Genomic DNA, 23,450 nt, shown 5'->3' with positions numbered 1-23,450 from the left:
AAAAAAAAAAAAGCCTTGCCTTGCCTTTTTTCTTCTATAAAATGAGGAAAGCAGTACAATCCCAGAAGGCACACGTCAAGATTCAATGAGGTAACACATACAAAGAGCACTGGGGGGTCCCCGGCATACACATAAGTGACATCCATTTACATTAATAATATTGATAATAATTATATGGTATTCTCTGAGAAATATTACAAGGATAACAAAATTTATTGGCCTGGTGAGGTGGTGCAGACCTGTAATCCTAGTACATGGGAGGCTGAGAAAGGAGGATAGCAGGTTGGAGGACAACCTCAGCAACTTAAGGAGACTCTCAGTAACTGAGTAAGGCTTTATTTTAAAAAAACAAAAAACAAAGTAACTAAAATGAAATAAAATAAAAGGTAGGTGTGGAAAAAAGCTAGGTGTGTAGCTCAAAGGTAAAATGCATCTGGTTTCCATTCCTTGTGGTCCCCTACAGATTTATTGAGTGTCTATTAGACACCCCCAGCGTGTTGGGTACACCCACCCCCGCAATACAGCATCCTCATTTTAAACTGGCACTTGGAATTTACGTTTGTGAAATGTAATTAACTTGTGTGTTCCCAAGAGTGCTTTCATAATGAGATTCCTGTAACAGGTATTAATATAATTTTTGTCATTGTTATTATTAGGGCACTCTCAAAAGAGCTCCCGGAGTGGAACTGGATAGAGGGCAGAGGCAGATCATTGCGGAAAACATTGCTGTGCGTACTGAATTCAATAATAGGTATTGCGGTACTGCTAATGATACAATCTCATTTCCCCTGCCTCTATTATCCTCATTAATTTTTCTGCCAATACGCCATCTGTTTTCCCATTTCCCTCTCCTTCACACATCTAGAAGTCGCGGAGAAAAACTCCAGCCTGGCCATTCCCCAACTCAAGAAGTAGGGGTAGCTGCAGGTTGAAGTCATCTGAAGCATGTCTGGGGGCTAGAAAGAAGGAAAGGCAGAGAGTGGCTACAGATCCGCCCAGTGGGGCTGCCAGTGTCTGGGGAGACAGGAGCGCTGGGAGCATTCGGGATCCACAGACTCTGCAGCCCTCTGCGGCCCTGCCTTTGGCCAGGTGGGGGAGCCAAGAAAAACTTCCCAAGTTTCAGCTACAGACTCTCCGAGACTGCAAGTGCCCCAGCCTCTCAAGCCTGCTGGCAACGTGGTTGCGTTTGGGACACCTTCGTCCCTCCAGGAACTCCAAAACTCTTTCGTTCTCTCTCCAGGCCCAGCCGTGTTCTAGGTCTCCCAGTCTTGGGGACTTGCTGTCCGAAAGCCGGGAAAATAAATCCCCCTTATCTCAGGCTGTGGCCACCCCAGCTCAACTCTTTCGCTGCTTGCAGCAGGGGTTCCCCCAACACTGCTAGGCTGCCAGGCAGGGGCAGGGCCAACAGTGGATCCGCCCCCAAACGCCTCTGAGGCCCTGCGAGCGGGCGGGCGGGTGGCTGGAGCGCCTCCACCTCCTCTTCCTAAAGCGGCGAGGCGCAGAGGAGCGGCATCACTGGAGCTCAGGTCCCAGCCACCGCCACGCACAGAGCCCCGCATTCAGGAAGAGAAGCGACAGCGGCAGCGGACGGGTGCCAGAAAGGTAAACTGAGTCCAAAGGAGCTGTGCCGCAATTTACTTACCTCCTAGCCCCAGGGCTACAAGGCATCAGCCCAGTCACCCTACTTCTGTGTGTCCTTCCAGGCCTCGATCGAAAAGCCTGGGAGGGCCGCTAAGCTACCCCTGTAGGAGGAGCCAGTGTGAGTCTGAGGAGCCGCCGCTACAGAAGCCGTGCGGAGCAACTGTCGCCTTCATGGCCCACTCACCAGTAGCTGTCCAAGTGCCTGGGATGCAGGTGAGGAAGCCCAGGCCTCCCCTGCCCTCCACGTGACTGCTTGGGAGCCCCAGGCATGCCCAGCACCGGACACCAGCGAGGAGGGCTGTTTCAGATCTCCTCTGAAGGCAGGGCCCTCTGGGCGCTCTGGCCAGGTGAACCAGTAGGGCTAGAGGTGTTTCCTTTAGTCTAGGCTAGGTGGTGCTGTGCGCTGCCTAGGCAGGGAGTGATTATGGGGCACAACTAGATGGGGCTTGTGGAGGGTGTGGGGAGTGATAAAAATAGGCCAGAGACACCTGTGCCTGTTGAGCTCGAGCGTGACCTTATAGGGGACTTGAGGAGGGGCTTAACCTGGAGAAGATGGAAGTATCTTGAAACTTGTGAGATAAAACGCGAGTTGTGTCCCTCAAAACACACAAGTTGGGGGGGCAAGGCAAGGGGTGGTGGTAGGATTGAATGGGGGCTCTTTCTGTGTGCTAGAGCAAAGAGCGGAGTGACTTCTTTTTCCCTTTCTCGGAGCTGCTTCTTAGGGCAAAGCTGTATCTTGCTCCCTACCTGGTTCAACCCACAGTGGCATGAAACGTGCAGGGGTCCTATTTGGAGTGGCCAAGGTGATGACTTTTCACCCTTCCTCCCTGCTTTTCCCAAAAAGATTACTGTGAAATATGCTTAAGGGAAGCTTTGTGTCCGATATAAGGATGGGGACCCAACTTCTCGTGCAAGGTCTACTCTCATACCCCTCCCCTTTTCGGGCCCCGTTATATTTAATTTTATTAAAGAAAAGCTGTGTCAAGAGAATTTTTTGCTGTTATGTTTTAAATCATAAAATAAATCATCTTAGCCTGTCTACTAAGATGAGATCAAAATCTAACATTTTAAAGCATTCATGTTTTATTTTTCCGCTTCACTAAATAGTCTAAAAAACTTGTTTATGAATCGATAGAGACTAAAAACAGTAAAGCCTCAGTCCCCATGATCTTCTAAAAATGTGAAACAAACTTTTTTCAAGTTTTCGGAAAATACTGAGAATAGCACAAAGCTTATGTTTCTAGTAGAGAAAACCTTGAGGATTGGAGCCTCAGTTTATTTATTGATGCACAGACTGCATCTTTTTCTTTGGCAATTGGTCTCATTTTATGCATGATCACAAAAGTGATTTTAAAAATCCTTTACCACAAAAGGGGGTCATTTGTATAGGCCATATATCTAGCCTGGTGCACCCCAAGCACCATCCTTTATACTATATTTATGGTTAACCTGGGTCCAGTCCCACAAAGTCCTCATATTTCATAAAAAATTGGGGTGGGGTATGAAAATGTGAAATAGGAAATAATAGGGCTTTTTTCTTTAAAGTTAATCCATTTAAGTTTTGCAAAGTGCCTCCAACTTTCTTTTTCGCCTACACTCTCCTCCCCTCCTTCCTTCCTTCTCTTCTCCCCACACACCATGCCCCACAACCCATTCATTCAGTTCTGTCCTTGATGGTTAAGGGAATTAGTAGTTTGCAATACTAACTGTAGTTTTGTTCCTTCTGATATGGATGTGTGACTTTTTCCTAACATCACTCTGTTTTCTACTTAAGAGGTGAACTGAACATTACATACGTAAAGTTTGTCCCCAAGGGTCTACATGCTTCTCTCCCTTGTGTGCACACACCTGAATGCATGTGTTAGCCCTGCCTGCCTTTCAGCGTTTGTGATTCTATGGGACCCTGTGTGTGAGGAGAAAATGGTTTCTGGTTTTTATTTCATTTGTCTTGATTTGATTTATATGGTTTAGGAACTGCTTGCTTTCAGTATTTCGTATTGCTCCTTGCTTTGTTTAATTATCTGAGTTGGCTATCTTTTGAATTTTTAAACCTTAATTAAGGTGAGTAAGAATGGGATAGTTTAAATTACAAATTTTCCCTTTCACTTCGTGCCCTCCAAAAGTTGTGATTACTTTGCCAAACCAAATTTGTGTACAACAGTCATCTCCGTATTAGCAGAGAAGGCTATTTATTTTTTCCCATTTTAATGAGACAGTAAATTCTTGACATTTCTATTTGCTTTCTCAATGTGGATATTAAGCACTTGGTGAAGCCCCAAATTTTTTCCACAGTCAGAACTGTATAGGACCCTGAAAATAAATTTGATGGCATGAAGTATGACCCTTGAGATTAGATAGCTTCTTTTTTTTTTTTTGCAAAAAAGTTGTAGATGGGTTACAGTAATGTATCTTAAGCTCCTAAAATTCTGAAAATTTATTACAATTAAGAGGAACTTTTGGGGGCCTTTCGAAAAGTAAGAGAACATGAGTTAGCCATGTGTTCTTTAAATTATAATATTTCTACAAAGGAAGGTAAAGTAGTCTATAGGCCTATAACTTTTTAACCGTTTATTTTAGAGAAGTATGAAGATTGATAGAAAACAATTATTTTTTCAGAAATAAAAACAAAATGACTTTGTCCACAATATTTTTCTCTCTCCGAGGAGAGATATGAAGTAGAAGCTGAGCTACCTGCTCTATTACTTAGGACTTTAGAACAAAGAAATTTCTGTTGCCACTAGTTTAAAATAGAAAAGAAACTTGGAGTAAATAAAGGAAAGCCAGGACTTAGTCCAATTCAAACTCTTCCTTATGAATTACTCCAACTCATATTGTTGATATTTCTTAATACTGTGGTAATGAATATTTTTTTCCTATTACCCCAAATATTGAGGCTATGACTTTTGTGTACTTAATTTGTGCTTACTTATTTAGTGTATTACTAAAGGAATTTTCCATCCCAGGACTTGAACTCTTGAACAATATTTAAGGTACTACTTTTAAAAAAATACTAGACCACATTTGGGAGGCTCAGACAGGAGGATTGTGGTTGGCAGCCAACCTCAGCTACTTAGTGAGGCCCTTTGCAACTCAGTGAGACCCTGTTTCCAAATAAAGAATAAAAAATAGGATGGGAGGCATAGCTCGGAGGTAGAATGCCCCTGGATTCCATCCCCAGTATCACAAAACAATTAAAAAAATAAAAAATACTAAACCAGTAAACCTGTTTCTTTCCACCCCAATATTTACTCTTAATGATTTAAAACCTATTTTATTTTTTGAAGTTTATGGCTATAAATCACACTTAAATTTTAAGATACTTTCTCTTGAAACTTGTGTTAGTATTAATGAAGACAAATATTCTAAATTTGTCTTTCATAAAATGGTAAAACTGCGCTTGGGAAGCGGAGATAGGAGGATCTCACAGGTTCGAAGCCAGCCATCCTGGCTTAAGAGACCCTGTTTCCAAATTTTATTTTATTTATTTATTTATTTTATTTTATTTTGCGGGTCTGGGGATGGAACTCAGGGGCATTCAACCTCCGAGCTACACCCCCCGCCTTATTTTTTTATTCTTTATTTTGAAACCGGGTCTCACTGAGTTGCAGAGAGCCTCACTTAGTAGCTGAGGCTGTCAGCGAACCGCGATCCTCTGGTCTCAGCCTCCCAAATGCTGGGATTACAAGCATGCGCCACCACGCCCGGCTCCAAATTTTAAAACAGTATAAAAATCATGTGGGAGTGTAGTCCAGAGGTACAAGGGTTTCCAGAAACCCCAGTACCACCAAAAAAAAAAAAAATTACATGAGAGAATACAGTTAAATGTTAAATTGAAGTACTAAGTGTTATTATATGCTCTGCTTTATGCTGTGCTTATAAAGAATTTTTAAATATTGCTGCTAAATATTTTAAAATTAGCTTTTATGGACTTTTGAATGTGGACAATGTGGTAAAGTTTAATAGTGGTTGTATTTGAGCTATAAGTAGAAATGAAGTTTTAGAATTAATGAATGCTTTATTGAAGACTTTTGACTAAGAGGTAGAAAAACTTGCCTGACATTGGTGAACCTGTACTGGGCTCTAGGAAGTATACTACATAATGAGCAGTAACAATTTTAAAATCTTGTTGAGTTGTTAAAATTAGTATATGAAATAAATATTGCCAAGTATGTGAATTCTAAGTGCAATACAGTTTTCTGACTGGAAGAGCTGAAGGCTCCCAGAAGGTAATCTGATTCCAAAATATTGTTAGGATCTATCTATGTATCTATCATCTCATCTATTTATATTAGCACTGAGGATTGAACCCAGGGGCATTCTACCTCCAACCTACATCCCCAGCCCTATTTTTTATTCTTTATTTTGAAACAATGTCTCACTGAGTTGCAAAGAGCCCTCACTAAGTAGCTGAGGCTGTCTAAAACCTGTGATCCTCCTGTCTCAGCCTCCCAAATGCTGAGATTACAAGTGTGCACCACCACGCCCAGCTATTAAGGCTATTTGAAGTGGGGTGGTCATAGCGTACAGATACAATGGACCTTTCATTGATAGATTACCTTTTATATGCCTAATACTGCGAAGAAAAAGAAATTAACAGCCATAATAACTAACTAGTTACAGATGGAAGAGACAAAGTATTTGTGGTGTTGCCTTTAGGGAGCTGGGGGAATTATGATACATCTGAAAGAAATTTAAATGTAATTGGGAAGAGCCCAGTCTGGCAGGAAGTTAATAATCTTCGTTCTGTACTTGGGAGTTTTGAGATACTATTTGGATGAGAGAATAAAAATGGCCAACAAGTAATCGGAGATATGGAACTAAAGCTTTAACCACTCATCAGGCATTTACTATGCATCTACTTATAAGCCAGGCACTTGATCTGAAAATGAAGGATGGGGAACCATCAAGGAGGGAGAGGTTCATAATACCAGATAGAATATGTGGAACTGAGGGCCTACATGACACAAAAAATCTAGGTTGCAAGAAAAAGATGAGTGACTTAAAGATACATAGGAGGATGAGATAATATGTCAAGATAGAGAGAGATTTAATTAGGAAAATTCTTCATTTAACTGCCATTACAAAACCTAAATTGGAGAATAAATTCTTTTTGGTACCCAAATCCAATCTATAGAGTTCTTATGTGTCTTCTACCTTCCTAGAGGACTAGTCAGATTTTCAGCATAAGTGAGAAGAGGTACAAAGTGTTGCCTTGAATTGCTGAACACAAACTATTGTCCTGGTTGTTGTGTGTTTGATGCAGAGGTGTTCAATATGCTAAGGATAATGACAAAGACCAGCTGGAACAAAGTAATCAAAGTAATCGGGGATATTGGAGAGGTTACAGGGAACTGGAAGGTTGGGAGGTAGGGGCTATGGACTGTAGAGAAGAGTATATAGGATTTGGGCATGCTAGGACATGTGATTTGATCAGTAGTGAGGGTCTTGTAATGGCACTTGAGTACAAAGGTCCATCATGTACCTTCTTTGCTGGAGTCATAGAAAATGAGAGAATATAATTTTCCCGGTACTTAGAAACCACTGAACATTGTGAGACTGTATTTTTTATTCTGCCTTTCATTTATTCGGTGACCTTGAGAAAATCATCTACAAAATTGGAAATAATCAAAGCTGCATTCCCTTTGCCTCAATGAAAAGTTATTATGATGAACTAACTCTCATCTGTGGCATAGATTTTGGGCTCCTTTATGAAAGGTGTTATGGTGTATATGGAGATTTCATCCTGCAAAACAATGCTAAGCTAATTGCATAAAAACTGTATCATTATTTCTCTCCTGCTTTATAACCCACATTTTTCTACTGAAACCCAATCACAGGCACCCCACTTTCCCAGTCGGATCCAACGTCCACTGCTCTACCTCGTTATATATTCTGTTATTTGACTTCTCTCTAGAAATACAAACTGAGTTCTTACTACTTCCTAGCCAAAAAATTCCTTTTGCTCTACCATGCCTATTACAATTCACTAATCACAGACTGGCCAATTCCTGCCCAATTTTTAAAGGTCACTATCTTGCCTTCTCCTTAAACTTTCTTTGAATGTTCCAGGCTATAGTAATCTCTTTTATTACCAAGCACCTCATGTCTATTGTCAGCAGCAGACAGCCCTAGATTTATATACTGCCATAGATTTTCCCCTAATATCTATGTTCTAGATGTCTGCCAAACTAGGTTGTAAATTTCTTGAAGCGAGGAACCATGCATTTTACATTTCTAACTACCATTATGTATGAATCATATATAGAAATGTTGGACACTGAATGTATTAGACACTTAGACTTTTATAATTTTTTTCAATTCTGACTTTATTTAAATGTTGTATATAATGCCTAAATTCTGAGGATCATGAAAAATATTTTATATGTATGCAATAGGCTTTCAATAGTTATTACAATGATCTTAATGTATCATAAAATCATATGTCTAGCATTCTATAGTTTTAAACTACTCAACTACCCAACCCCAAAGTTCTCATTTCCTTGCTTTCCAAGGCCTTTGAGATAAAAAGGAGTCTCATCATTTTCCTAGTAACCAGAGGTGATTTCAGACAAATCTGTGTCTTTATGAAAAATAACCTCCTCTCTTCCTCATCTCTTTTCCTCTTCTTCCTTCTCATGATAGTTTCCCTCCCTCCTAAACAAACATATTTTTAAAATCTTTATTTCCACCAGGCGTGGTGGCGCACGCTTGTAATCCCCGCGCTTGGGAGGCAGAGACAGGAGGATCGCGCAGATTCCAAGCCAGCCGCGCGTGCTGGCTTAGGAGACCCTGTTTCCAAATAAAAATGTAAAAATAGGTCTGGGAGTGTAGCCCGGAGGTAGAAGGGCTTCCAGGAACCCCAGTACCACCAAAAAAAAAAGAGAGAGAGAGAGAGAAAGAAAGAAAGAAAGAAAGAAAGAAAGAAAGAAAGAAAGAAAGAAAGAAAGAAAGAAAGAAAACAAAAAATACAAAAAAAACCTTTATTTCCCTGACCCAGTTCTTATATTAGAATCTGATAATTTCATTAGTGTTAAGATGGTTTTAATAATGGCTTAGACAAGGCACCAAGGAATAGTGCTTTAAAGAAATGGAAATCTAATAGTAATATTTTAGACATCCTATTTTGTGGTACTGAGGATTGGGCCCAGGGGCATTCTTTTTCTGAGATGTACCCCCAGCCATTTTTATTTTTAATTTTGAAGCTTGGCATAGTTGTTTGTACCTGTAATCCCAGTACTTGGAAGGCTAAGACAGGAGGATCACTGGTTCAAGACTAGCCTCAACTAGTGAAACAGGACTTGGTGTGACATCAATATATTAGTTTTGTTCTCATATATGACTTTTATGTTTAATTTTATGTTATGCAATAATTTCCTAATTTTACTTACTTGAAATTAAAAGAATATCTGACTGATTGCAAAACAAAGAAAATTAGTGTAACAGAGTTGCACTAAGCTACTGTATACTAACCTGAAGCCTGCAATCTTCCTGAATTAGCTTCCCAACTACTGAGATTATATCTTTTTTTTTTTTTGGTATTGTGGATTGAATCCAGGGAAATTATACCTTCAAACCACACCTCCATCCCTTTTTTAATTTTTTTTTATGGTACTGAGGATGGAACCCTTCTGTCTCCGGGCTACACTCCCAAACCTATTTTCATAGTTTATTTGGAAACAGGGTCTCTTAAGCCAGAGAGGCTGGCTTCGAACCTGAGGGATCCTCCTGTCTCCGCCTCCCAAGTACTGAGATTACAGGTGTGCACCACTGTACCCAGTCCCAAAATTTCTTCATAATAATAGGTTTTGGCTGAGCTATGTCTTCTAAAAGAGTGTTGGTTTAACTTGTTTTATTTGTTGCTAGAAAATGGTCTTAGGAGAACAAAAATGAAGACTATTACTAGGTGTGATACAACAAACTCCTTTTCATTTCTTCTCATAATTAAGTCTCAAAAAATTGCCCTAACATGGACATATATAACATATCTCTGGAGCTATGTCATGACGTAGCTGGTCTTTAAACAAGCAAAAATCAATAAAATGCATACAACTGAAATATTTATCCCCATCTTCAGTACATTTCCCACTTGGTCTTCTGCCTTTTAAACTAAGATGTTCTATAGTAGAGACTACATCTTTGAATTAATGTTTGTCAAATCAAATGTTTATTAAAGATATTAACAATCTGGGCATGGTGGCACAGGTCTATATTTCCAGTGCTTTGGAGGCTGAAACAGGAGGATTATAGCTTCAAAGCCAGCCTCAGCAACTCACTTGGGCCTTCCACAACTTAGTGAAACCCTTTTTCAAAATAAAAAAATAAAGGTAAGGCTGGGGGTGTGGCTCAGAGGCAGAATGTCCCTAGGTTCAATTCCTACTAACACACACACACACACACACACACACACACACACACACACACACACAGATCGATACTAACAAACACATTTCTCTCAATCTTAGGAAATTTTTTATTTCCTAAGTAATTCTACAGAAAAGTATCTTGAAAATTAGATCTAAAAATACAACCAGTACACTGCTTGCCATCTGTACCCATGGTTCTCTTTATTGTCCCTCCCCCAAACTTTATATGACCCAGGCAAATTACCTGATATGCATGCTCTGGTAAATTTAGAAGCCTATGTAGGGAGTGAATCTGTTTTCTCTGTCCCTGTCTGCCTCTCCCCATTGTCCCTTATCATTACATTCTAAACTGAGGATAGAACTGAGAACTCTCTCTCTCAGCCTTTTCTGGTCTTCTTCCAGCAATTCCTGACAGTGGCTCTCTGGTCTTTCTTTTCCGAATTCATTTATCATAGCATCACGGATTGAAATGATTTATATTCCAAAATATCAGCTTAGCAATTAGTATGATGTCGTTTTGGATAGTGTGGCAAAATTAGAATGAAATTATGGCTCATACTTCCTGAGATTCAGAGTAAACAAAATGTGGACAGCTCAGATGAAAGAACTGAAGATATTGTAATTAGCTCTTTTTAAAGTGTCTAGTTTCCCTCCATTTTGGTCAAATAACTTAAAAATGTGTAGTTGAAAACTCCAAGGCATTGTATTTTTTTGCTTTTCTTGTGAAAAATGTTTACAAAAAAAAAACCTTTTCAACCTTTTCTTGGTGATCCTTGAAACAAAATGAACATTGGTGGACTTTTTTTCCTTTCTCCCATTACCCTGTTAAAAGTAGAGGAAAATCTGTAAAATCTTATTAATTTATTTTTGGTACTGGGAATTTAACCCAGGAACATCCTAACTTTGAGCTACAATCCCAGCACTATTTTTTTTAAACAGGGTCTTCCTCAGTTGCCGAGGGCCTCAATGAGTTGCCAAAGCTGGCCCCACACCTAGAATATTCTTGTCTCAGCCTCCAAAGGACTGGGGTTACAGGCTTATGCTACCACCCTGGATTGGTTTGAACCCTATGAATTTAAAATACAAAAGACTGAAACAAGTTGCTGTCAGATTAAAACCCACCAACTGGGGTTTTTCCTCAATGTTTATTCCTGAATAATATGGTGTCTAGCCAAGGTTAACAGTTACTTTGAATAATGGAAACAGGTACCTAGTATCATTTAAATGAAATTTTACTGGATTTGAAATTCACACCACACTAGGAGTCTTAGAACATTTCTAAACATCCTAGTGAATCACTCCGCCAGGTTTCATTAATGACTGGTAACATAATCCTAGGAGTGAATTTTTGGCAGGTAGAGGGAACACTTCAAGGACATCTAGAATCATCCAGATTTTTCTTTGAAAGTGCAGTTTGAGTTGGTCTGTTGCCCTTTTAACCCTCTTCCTCCCCCAGCTTTCCATTAAGCCATTGGCTTTGGGACATATCAGTTTACAGTATGTATATTAAGCTAGGCTTAACGATTTGCTGCAGTATAGTATAAATAACAGAGCAGCAGGTGATGGAGAAAGGATGGGAAATAAATATAATCAGATGGAGTTACCAGTGCAAGAAAATGTGAGGGAGCTGAATATATAGAACCTATAAAGTCAAAATCAAAGCCTCTGCATCATCATGATTATTGCCCAATAGAGCTGGTAAAATTTCTAGACTCCCTGGTCTCAATTTCCTGCTGCCGCCTTAACTTTAAGCAGAAGCACAAAATAAAGCAATCAGGAAACTTGCACACATGCTACTAAGTATGGTGATAGAAAATAGAACTTTGGCCTCTTGTGGTTAAGCAGACTATAGTCAGTGTGTCTGGCAGCCTCAGGGAAAGGAGCATATTTCAAGTGTATGCTTTTTAATGCTACTGACCCCATGAGAATAACAGTTATCAAATTCATTAGTTAAAGGCCTGTTTGCTACTCCAGTTTTAGTTTATATCTTTTCATCGAACTTAGTTTTGAACTTTCCTCTGTGCTTGTCAGTCAATGGTAATATATTGCATTTCCCAAATTGGACAGTGTTGACCCAGGTTTAATGTTTTTACACACTACGTTTTTGTGAAACAACTGGGCCTGATTTAAGCTAGAAAATTATTAGCAGCAAAAAAAAAAGTCTGGTAGGCTTATTGTGACTTGGGCATAGAACTTAATGTCTGTTGATAAGATATAAAAGGTATCTGAGAGTCTGGGACCTCAAGAAGTTTATACTCTAACTTTAGTGACCATCAACACCAGCACATTTAGCAATCTTACAGTGCAGGCAGAAGTGATGAATCCCATATTGAATAGAAGCTTAATATAAAAGTATCCTAAGGAATACTTTTATTAAGGCAGGAAACTATTGTTCGTAGAATACTTTTATGGTAGGCACTCATAATTTACCACTCCACACTCTGCTACTTGTAGGCAGGGCAGTCTTCAATAGATCCTTAAAATAGAATGGGAGACCATCAAAAAATGGCTCAAGGTTCCTTCTATACAGGTTTAAAATAGGTGCCTATTGGCATGAACTGCATTTTGGCCAAATTGTAAAAGGCCTTGAATAACAGATGGAGATATGTATTCTTTACTCAGAAGATAAGGTTTTCAGGAAGATACTGAAATGATGGAAACAGTGCTATTGGTTTCAAAAGAAGCCTTATTTGCATAAGGCTTTCAAAAACCCAATTGGCTGAGGTGGAGATAGGGAATACCCAAATGCTTTAGTTAAGTTCAATGCAAGGTTGTGATGATCAAATCTGAGCTAACTTAATAAGCACCTGAAGGGCCCCATCACAAAGTTTCTGTTCCTGTTTGTCTGGAGTGGAGTCTGAATTTGCATTTTTAATGGATTCCCAGATGCTCTATCTTGGGAACCTATTTGTTCACAACTCCAGAGACTTTAGATCAGGCTTGATGTCACAGTACTTGGGAGCCTTAGACAGGAGGACCCCGGGCTTGAGGTCATCCTCAGCAATTTATAAAAAAAAAAAACCTCAGCAACTTAATCAGAAACTGTTTTAAAAATTAAAAATAAAATAAAAAGGGTTGGGACTGTAGCGCAGAGGTAGAATCCTCCTGTGTTCAATTCCCAGTAATAGCACCACAACAAAAAAGAAAGAAAATATACTTTAGCCAACTTTGTTGGCTAATTGTGGGAAGAGGAGATATTTGATGGGGGAATATAAAGAGTCAAAGATATGGCCGAGTTAGAAGGAAAATGGGTTCTATTTTTAAAATGTTGAATTTGACCTGGTACGGTGGCACATGCCTGTAACTCTGGTACTTGGGAGGCTGAGACAGGAAGATCACAGGTTTGAGGACAGCCTCAGCAAGAAGTGAGACTCTCATCAACCTAGTGAGATCCTGTTTCCAAATAAAATTAAAATAGAGCTGTGAGTATAACTCAGAGGTGAAATGCCCCTAGCTTCAATCCTTAGGACCACACAAAAAACATATTGAATTTGAAGTGTTGGTCATTCATTCAAGCAATTGGTAAATCTTTTCAGGAGAGAAGGTGGAGATCAGAGAGTCCTACATAGGTACAGATAGTAGAAGAAATTGTAAGAGATGAAAAGTATAAGATTTCCAATCAATATTCTGAGAAGTTGACTACAACTTTGTGTCACATTCTGCAGATTCCAAAATCTCAATGTCAACCAAGACTTCTGTTTTCCTTGATTCAATTACGTTTGCAATTTAGGCAGTAAATATTCACTGTTAGTATTTACTATCAACCCGTGAGTGCCATCGGTAAAGTACTTCAGTGTTATATATTAATTAATTTTTTCTTATTGTTTTGTGGTAATGGGAAATTGTTTGGGTAGAATACCACGGGATATTCTACCAAACAGTGTACCCTCCCTCAATTTGATTCACCCGCCTTGTACCTAGATTGCTTTTCAATTTCTCAAATGAACACACAGCCAGAAAACATGAGTCAATTCTTCAGAATAAAAGATTTGCCACCTATAAGAAAATTCAAAAGTATGTACAGAAATATTTTCTTACAATATTTTATTTTTTGAAGTACTAGGGATGGAACCCAAGGACATTGTACCTCCAAGCTACATCCCCTGCTCTATATTTTATTCTTTTAATTTTTTGAAACAGGGTCTTGCTGAGTTGCGAAGGGCCTTGCTAAGTAGCTGAGGCTGTCCGTGAACCTCAATCCTCCACTCTCAGCCTCCCGAATGCTGGGATTACAAGCGTGTACCACCACGCCCAACTTTCTTACAATATTTTAAACCATGTTCAGTTATTTTTAGAATAAATCCACAGAATCACTAGACCTGTTTCCCTTTTAGGAAATAAATTTTGTAAACATTCAGATATATGTACCTTGCACCTCACATTTCTCAGGTAGTTTTGTCCCTTTTCTAGGATACTTACTCTTGTAAATAGCAGCTTTTTTTTGTTGTTGTTGGTGGTGGTGAAAATAATAAATGAGCTTAGCATGGTCCACACCTGTAATTCCACTTGAGAGTCTGAGACAAGAGGATGGCAGGTTTGAGGCCAGCCTCCGAAACTTAGAGACCCTGTTTTGAAGTAAATAGTAAATAATAAAAAAGGGCTGAAAGTGTAGCTCAGAAGTAGAATTCCCTGGGTTCAATTCCTAATATCAGACAAGCAAATAGAAGCAAACACAAAAAAAAAAACATAGAAAATGATAGATAAGCCGGGCATAGTGGTGAATGCTTATAATCCTAGTACTTTGAAAGCTGAGACAGGAGGATCACGCAGGTTCGAAGCCAGCCTCAGCTACTTAGTGAGGCTCTCGGCAACTTAGTGAGACCCTGTTTCCAAATAAAATAGAAAATAGGTCTGGGAGTATAGCCCGGAGGTAGAAAGCCCCTGGGTTCAGAAAATGATAGTTCGGGTCGTGGTGGCGCACGCTTGTAATCCCCGCGCTTGGGAGGCAGAGGCAGGAGGATCGTGCAGGTTCGAAGCCAGCCATGCTGGCTTAAGAGACTGTTTCCAAATAACAAAGAAGTATAAAATAGATCTGGGAGTGTATCCCAGAGGTAGACGGGCTTCCAGAAATCCCAGTACCACCAAAAAAAAAAAAAAAAGATAAGTGTGTGTACAGATAAAATACATATTTGTATATATGCACCCACAGTTACACCTGACATATATTTTTAAATGTGAAACACTTTAATCCACTTAAAACAAAAACAACTAAGACTCAGCCAGGCATGGTGGTGCATTCCTGTAATCTCAGTATTTGGGAGGCTGATATAGGAGGATCACAGATTTGAGGCTAGCCTCAGCACTTAGAGAGGACTTCAGCAATTTAGTTAAACCCAGTTTCAAAATTAAGAAAAAAATAAACCTGGGGATATATCTTAGAGGTAGAAGACCCCTGCATTCAATCCCTAGTACCAGAAAAAACAAAAACAAACAAAAAGCAGAGGCTCAACATTAACTATGAAATTTTTAATCAGCTGTGCCAACTGTAGATATATCTTTTTATTATTTGCAGTACTGGGGATGGAACCCAGGGGCACTGTGCTTCCGAGATACACCTTTAGCCCTATTTTTTAGTTTTGTTTATTTTGAAACAGGGTCTCACTGAGTTGCAGAGGGCCTCACTAAGCAGCTGAGGCTGCCTGCGAACCACGATCCTCCTGTCTCAGCCTCCCGAATGCTGGAATACAAGCATGCGCCACCACACCTGGCTAGAAAAATCTTTTCTAAAAAAGTAGAAAAAATACACTATCAGAAAAAAATGAGCAATAGATAAGATAATCACTAAGTTTAAGAAGCAGAGGCATATATTCAATAGTGTCAAGGTCTGCATATAAAAGAAGTCAGTAAAACGTATGTAAAAATTAAGTATTCAGTAAAAATTGTAGTATCCATAGGTTGTTAAATAGTTTGTACATAAAAATATAAGGTAGATGGGCATGCTGTTGCACACTTGCAGTCTCAGTACTTGAGAGGCTGAGACAGGAGGATTACAGGTTTGCAGCCCACCTCTGTTATATAGTGAGATCCTCTGCAACTTAGTGAGACCTATTTCAAAATAAATAATTAAAAAATAGAGCTAGGAGTGTAGCTAGAAGGTAGAACGCCCCTGAGTTTAACCCCAAGTACTACACAAAGAAAATTATATATATATATATATATATATATATATATATGTATATATATGTGTGTGTGTATAATATTTCTGCTCATTTAAAATTTCTACTCTAAAGTGTGTATGTAAAATATCTAAATGCACAAGATCACAAGGGTTTTACATATTGTACTTCTATTGTGACACATTTTGCACTATTATCATGGCTAGTTCTTCCTGCCTTCTTTCAATATTTAAACTCCTACTATTTTTGAAGAAATTGAACTCACATCAGTCTATTCCATACAGGATAGAAATCATGGGGAATGACTTTTAATGAAATTCATTATTAGTGTTAAGCAGTGTTAGTGAATCCGAATTGAACATTACATAGGATTACATTTATCAGGATTTCCAAGTCTCTGCTTAATTTCTCCTTTAAGAATAGTCTTACAGAAAACTCTTAATCCAAGGAACTGCCTTGGATAAATAGAAATGTGTTTACATGTTAGGAAAACCAGAGATGTTGGACAGTGTACAAATGACTTCTAGCTAACAGAAACTTGTCATCCTTGTCTAAGCTCTTATTTTGAAGCTAAATTCGTTATAGGTACTTCACACTGTAGATTCTAAGGTGATAGGGAATGGAAGGAACCAGACGTTAGAGTCTGTTTCAGTGACAAACAAAATCTTGTACCCAGAGAGCTGCTTTTAAAAAAAAACTATTTATCTCTTTATGAAAAATGATGACTGTCACTGAAAGATATATTTTCCTGTGTCACAAGCTTCCCAAAGGGCACTTAAAATGAAAACATGGTATTCAACTAGTTAAATAATGAATCAATTTCGAGGCTTTAACATAGATGACACCTCCATGGCCGTCTTTTTGGACTGTGATTTCTGGTAATAGCAAGTGAAAAAAAAAAAAAAAACTATTACCGCTGTTGCTATGGATCTTGTATCTGCTGAGGTTCGAGCATCGTTTTTGGAGGCTGCGGTGTAAACCCTGCTTAGGGAGGGTAGAATTTCATAATACCAGAGGATTACTGCTGCCTCATGAGCAAACAGAAAATGTAGGTGAGGGAAGAGGTGTTGGACTCTGGAAGAACAGAAAGGCAGTATTTCCAGGGAAAGGGAAAAGTAGTCTTTGCTTTAAAGAGAATTTACTCTCTATTCTTTAGAATGGGAAATTTCTCTACTTTCTGCAGAGAGGAGACAAAGCTAACAGAAAAGAAAATTGGGGAGGTAATAGTAATTTATTTCTTGTTGCTTATGACTTCTGTGATGAAAGTTCCATTTACATAATTAATTTTTATGTCCAGAAATGTCTGCTAAGAGTCTTTTTGATTGGGAGAAAGCTTGGGAAAGATCGGGGAGAAGAGCTGGCAACAGGGGAATGGTAAGATGTGCAATTTTGCTGATATGTGTATTGGTCCAATAAATTGTTTCTGAATTCTGGAGTCATTTTGGGTGGGCTGTCCCCTTCAACAGCTAAAGGTATCCTTTTCATTAATATGGGGGGAAAGGCCAGAATTTCACTCTATTTGCTTTAGCTAATTTGGACTGCTATTTGTGGGTAGGGAAGGCAAAAGAGAAGGATGTTTACTTTGGAATGACTGAACTTAATATCATTGTTGCTTTTTCAGTAGGTTCTGCCATTAAAGGTCTCCTCGGGGGATGATTAAAATTGTTTTTGGAGCATTTTGAGACTGAGTAGCACATCTCAGATTTACTTTAAAATAAGTTTTCCTGATGACTTTTTAGCACCATTTGATTTATGTGTTGGCTGAGAGAAGTGTTCTAAGTAGTAATAATCCAATTTACTTTTTAAATGAGCACTTATGAATAATAAATACTATATTGCTTCTATTAGTGACTTAAATTATCCAGTCATTTCAAGGGTGTAAATATCTTTATACTTTAAAAAAGATAAACCTAAACCAAAATGACTGCTTTGTATACTGGGTTTACAGCCCCCTCTTCAAATTCCAGCCTGGAAACAGATCTCTCCAATTGTCCAATTATATGCCTGGGTTCAGGGCTACTAGAAGCATTGCGATTTTATTACACTGGTATGTATTTTTTATGACAATGTGATATGCATTTATAGCATAAGTCATGCAATTATAACATAAGGGCTGGTCCTGGATGAAAGGTAAGGCACAGTTTTAGACTTTATTCATTTATTAATGTTACTTGGGGTGTGTGTTTGTGTGTGTGTGTGTGTGTGTGTGTGTGTGTGTGTGTGTGTGTGTGTAGTGCTGGGAATAGAATCCAGAGTCTTGCACATGTCACTGAGCTATCCCCCCAGCCATTTTTAAACATTACAAAAACTCCTAACTGAAAAGATGTGTTTATTGTGAAAAATATTATTAATTAATATGGCCTGTGTTTTCCAAGCTTGAGTATTTAATTTTTTTTCTCTAGTAGGGCACTAAAGTATTCCCTCCTACCGAGTAGGAAGAAGAATTTAATATACACTCTAATACTATACTGCAAGCACATACAGAGGTTATATTGCACAGGTGACCCTTAAATTGTGAATTTTGGAGATCCCTCTCAGGAATTAATTATTAGTAAAAACAATATACATGTGACTGTTTATCAAAGACACTGGGTTCCCAGCCCAGGAAAATTTTTAAATTAGATGTAATCTATTTTTCTACAGAGGCAATTAATCTATAATTACTTTCTGACTGTAAATAATTTTATTTTAAAAGGCATTAAGGCTCTAGTGTTTGTCTTATGCTTCAGACAAAAGGAAAAGTTGTTTGAATTTATTTTTTATTGATCTTTTTTTTTTGCTGAGGATTGAGCCCAGGTGCATTCTACCACCAAGCTACAAGCTGGGCTCTTTTTATTTTTTAATTTTGAAACAATGTCTTAGTAAATTGCTGAGGTTGGCCGGAACCTGTTATCCTCCTGTCTCGGCCTCCCAATTACTAGGAGTACAGGCATATGCTATAGCAACTGGATGTGTGAAGTTTAGATTTTAAGTTCTCCCCAGTAAATATCTTTGAATGCCTATCTTTTAAAAAATAATGACCATCCACATTTTCTCATTAGTGTTTGGGGGCTTTGTTAATTAGTGCAGTTGTTATCTGCCAGGGTTGTTCATCTGAACCATAGAACAGAACAAATGATCTGAGTTATTCGCTTTTCAATTCTCCCAAGAAAGACATATGACTATGGACAATTCTAGATGCACCAGAGAACAGTTAATTTTTATATACAGCGGATTTCTAGGAAAAGAGTTGGCAAATGCCAGCAGCAAAGGACTAAATTCGGTCTGCAGCCTATCTATAGGTAGCCTGAACATGAAGGAGGGATTTTTATGATTTTAAAAATTGTTAAGAAGAAAAAGGAGAGGAGGAGGAGGGAGAGAAGAAAGAGGAAGGAAACGCAGAGACTACAGAGTGTCTGACTTACAAACCCTAAAAAATGTATTATCTGGTTCTTTACAGAAAAAGTTTCCTGACTCCTACCTTAGGGCCTCTAACTCTACTGAGAATTACTGATATAAAGAAAAAAAGTGTTATGTAGTATTTCCACTGAAGTTGGGGGTGTGATATGGAAATCGGAAAGTTTTTTTTTTCTTTATTAAGGCAACAGACTTGTTTATGGGTCTCATTATTATAATGCTGGATTCAAAGAAAGACTTCAGATCATAGTAAATGCAAAGAAATGGTCATGTTTGCTTTTTAAAGGTAAATTTTAACAATTGAATTATGTGGCAGGGTATATTAAGAATGGTAATAAATCATGGCCAGCCATGGTGGCACACACTTAGGAATCTGAGACAGGAGGATTGCAGGTTTAGAGCTAGCCTCTGCAACTTAGTGAGGCTCTTAACAACTTAGCAAGACCCTGTTTCCAAATAAAAAATAATATAGGGCTAGGATTATATCCTGGAGGTAGAAGGCCCCTGGGATTCACCGCCAATATCATTAAGTAAATAAGCAAACAAATAAATAAACTGTGTGCACATACCTGTGCATGTAGATACATTTTAATGTTTTTCTCAGTCCCTAGAGGAAGAAAATAACAGTAGATGGATTTTATCAAGGAATTTAAGGGAGGCCTGGGAAGAACAGTAATTGCTTTTATCACTATTTTAAATTAAACAACCATATACCTATTAGTGAGGAAAGTGAATAATGAGTATTGTCAGATATAATCACATTTGTTTCCTCCTTATAAATGAATAAGTGTCTTCACCCTACAATTAGCATCTTAGGTACCTTGTCAGCAATAAGGATAATAATAATCAAAAAATGCATTACAATTATTAGATCATAGCATATGACATAATCAGCCTCTACTGAATGCAACTTAACTACTTAAGTTGGCAACATGCCATTAATCACCAAATTTTGTGATTGGTAAATCACAAAATTATCAAGGGGGAAAAAGACTGCTAGGCATTATTGTAACTTGCTGTTTTCTTCCTCTTCCTGTTTAATCATGAATTTCTATCAGCAATTTTTCCCCAGAAAGTGTCAGACATCCCTTCTTTTATCATGCCATTCTGGCCTTTATCACTAAGTAGACTCAAGGCTGTGTGCACACATGACTGAGTTACCTGAAACACAGAATTTATTTTTTCATTCATTTGTTGAAAGCTGTCAGTGGCTCTAGAAATTCCAAGAAGAGATGAATCACGCTAGGCTGCAGAGGTGGTCAGAAAAGGCATGCTAGATAGCGGATCTGGCTTTAATACTGAGTGTGAGGAAGGGAAAGAAATGAAAGGGAAAAATTAGCCCAGGCAAGATAGAACGAAGGGAATCATAAAGCTGTATTCTTCAGTGTGTTTTTTGAAGTCCTTTTGGGTGGGAAATGAGGACTTGTTCAGTGACAGCTACTTTTTATCTGGTTAGGGCTGTAAAATAATAGGGCACAAGCCACGTCAAGTTGTAGATCACAGATCTTTTAGGGTAGACACTGCTCAGAACATTTCAATTACTCTGAATTGCTCATCACCTTATTTGGCAAGTTGATAACTAATCAAGGAACTTTGTCATTTGTCTTTATCCTGGAATTGTCATTGCTCTACCCAGCTGGAAATCACTCATTATAAAAATCAGAAAAGCCACATGTTTTATAAGGGTCACATTCAGTTATAAAGTCATATTGCCCTTTCAAGTTCCTAAATGACTATGCAGCCTTAGCTGAAAGAAAAAAATCAAATTTTGTATATGAATACAAATTTGGTGTTGGGTATTGATTATCCTAATTGGAGAATTACAGCTTAACTAAACTGTTAAATAAACAAAGACTATATATTTCAACTAATAAGATGGATTGCATTCATTTTGTATTAGTCATATTTGTATGGAAATCATGGAAACTGCTTTGTGTTGATAATAATTATTTGTTAAAATTAAAATATTCAACATATATTAGATATTTCATAATTCAGTAACATTTTCCCCTTTACTTGGCACTTTGATAAACATTTAAATTCCCTTTACTTGGCACTTTGTTTGTTAAACATTTCAATGGTGCACTGGCAATATGCACAAATGTCAGCACACTTCAATGGGTCTGTAAGAACAGAGATTAGGATATTCAAAATATTATTGATGAGAACAATGGAGTGTGGGGTGGGATGGATCAATGTAAAATTTTTCAGATTAGAAAATGTTGGGGGTCTTCTAGAGAAGATTAACTCACAATAGAAAGTAGAGGTGTTTCTCAGTTGCAATTTTTGGAATCATGAAAATACGATATGATACTTTCTCAGATGAGTTGAATGTATCATGTGCCAGTGCAGTCTGCTCATCTGTAGTAGATTTCTTAACTTATGTTGTCAGGTCTAACCATTTCATACATCTGCACACATGGGCCATTTTACTTGAATTCTGAGTGTATCCTTATTTATCAGTGCTCTTTTCCAAATCTTTTAAAGAACAGTATAAAATGACAATAAGAATTCTCTTAGTTTTACACACATACTCATACACATAAACACATCCTGTGATGGTACTTTGTGCTTTGGGGAAATGAAGAGTAGATTGTTGAACATATTAGAGACCATTCTTTTTAGAGTATGCTATAATCTCCATTCTTAGTGCTTGCCAAGATTAAAATAATTTGCTATTGATGCCATCATGCCATCAGTATAATTTTCTTGTGATCATAGAATGTTAAAGCCAGCAGGGCCCAAGAGATAATTTTCCTTAGTCCTAAGATTCCATTGGGTAACTCCTTGCAAATGTTTGATGGAAATTATTCTGCAGCCACTTTCTCATTAAGAATGAAAAGGTAAGTCTATGTAGAATTCCACTTTTTCAATCAGTGTTAATATTTTAAAAGAAATCATGGTGTTAATAATTTAGTGCTGTGCTTACAAGCTTCAAACCTATTTATTTTAATTGGAGTTCGACATATAGGAGGAAGATAGAAGTGAGCAAATCAATTTTGTTTTAATCCAATGCATTTTAATAAGTGTGCTAAAGATTCACCAGAACATTACCCATGATAGTTCGGTATTTGCTGTTTCCTCCGATTCTAACCAGGGGTGCTTATTTCTGAAAGTACTAGAATGACAACCTTGTATTTTCCCTCTAATATGGATCGCATAATGAGACTCTCATTGTCCATTTCCCTGTGTGGGTTTGATTAAAAATTGAATAAATTAGGATATCTGCTTTTAACATTTATATATTAACAGAATCTCTGTCTTCCTTTCATTGTATGGCCTTTTCCCCTATTTTCAAATGAATATTTTATGTTTAGGGTTTATTAACAATCCCAGGCCATATTTATATAACATCCTGTCTAGTCAGTAATAATCCCTCTAATTTTAGCACTAAAGTTCTTGGTTAAACCTGACCCCTGTGTGAATTATATATTTCTATATGCATTTAGTCCAGCTAAATTAAAAGACATGGATGGCAGAGCGATAATGAAAATGGTCGCTCTTGAAGCTCTCTAATCTTTCCATTAGAGTATGAAATCCAAGAGGACTGCAGGATGTGCAGTAGTCCTGTACTCTGGTTAATTATAATTACAGATGTACTTCAAGTATTTGATTTACTTATACCACTGATACGCATCATTGTGCGTGTGGCTCCTGTCAATTCTTGTTTGGGCACAGCTCTATATTATTTCAAGAACAGTTGTTTTGCAACCTAATGAACTCTCCAGTTGGAAGGGAAAAAAGAGATCTTGAATTTTTGGCGAAAGCATTTACTACATAGGAATTAGCTTAAAATTTGAAACCTATTTTAACATCCTTCAGTTTATTGAATATAATCTCCCTTCCAGCAAAAGTCAGAAATAAAATTGCAAATAAAAGGATAACTTCATGTCAAAGATTTCTTAGGCAATCTCTACATAAACATCCTGCAAAC

General features: G+C 38.0%; 1 protein-coding gene across 2 annotated transcripts in view; it reads left to right on the top strand.

The window, feature by feature from the left end:
• Positions 1 to 1,812: 1,812 nt before the first annotated feature.
• STK26 (serine/threonine kinase 26) overlaps positions 1,813 to 23,450 on the top strand; it is a gene marked incomplete at both ends in the record, with an annotated part of 60,543 nt that continues 38,905 nt past the window's right edge. For both annotated transcript variants that reach the window (XM_080718683.1, XM_080718684.1), the window contains one exon: positions 1,813 to 1,854. In XM_080718683.1, coding sequence (XP_080574809.1) covers positions 1,813 to 1,854 — 42 coding nt within the window. The remainder of the gene's footprint in view (positions 1,855 to 23,450) is intronic.

This window comes from Muscardinus avellanarius (genome assembly GCF_963383645.1).
Source record: "Muscardinus avellanarius genome assembly, chromosome: X".
NCBI classification, from domain to species: domain Eukaryota; kingdom Metazoa; phylum Chordata; class Mammalia; order Rodentia; family Gliridae; genus Muscardinus; species Muscardinus avellanarius.
Note: the sequence above shows the minus strand (reverse complement) of the source record. Positions and strands in the feature narration are given on the sequence as shown.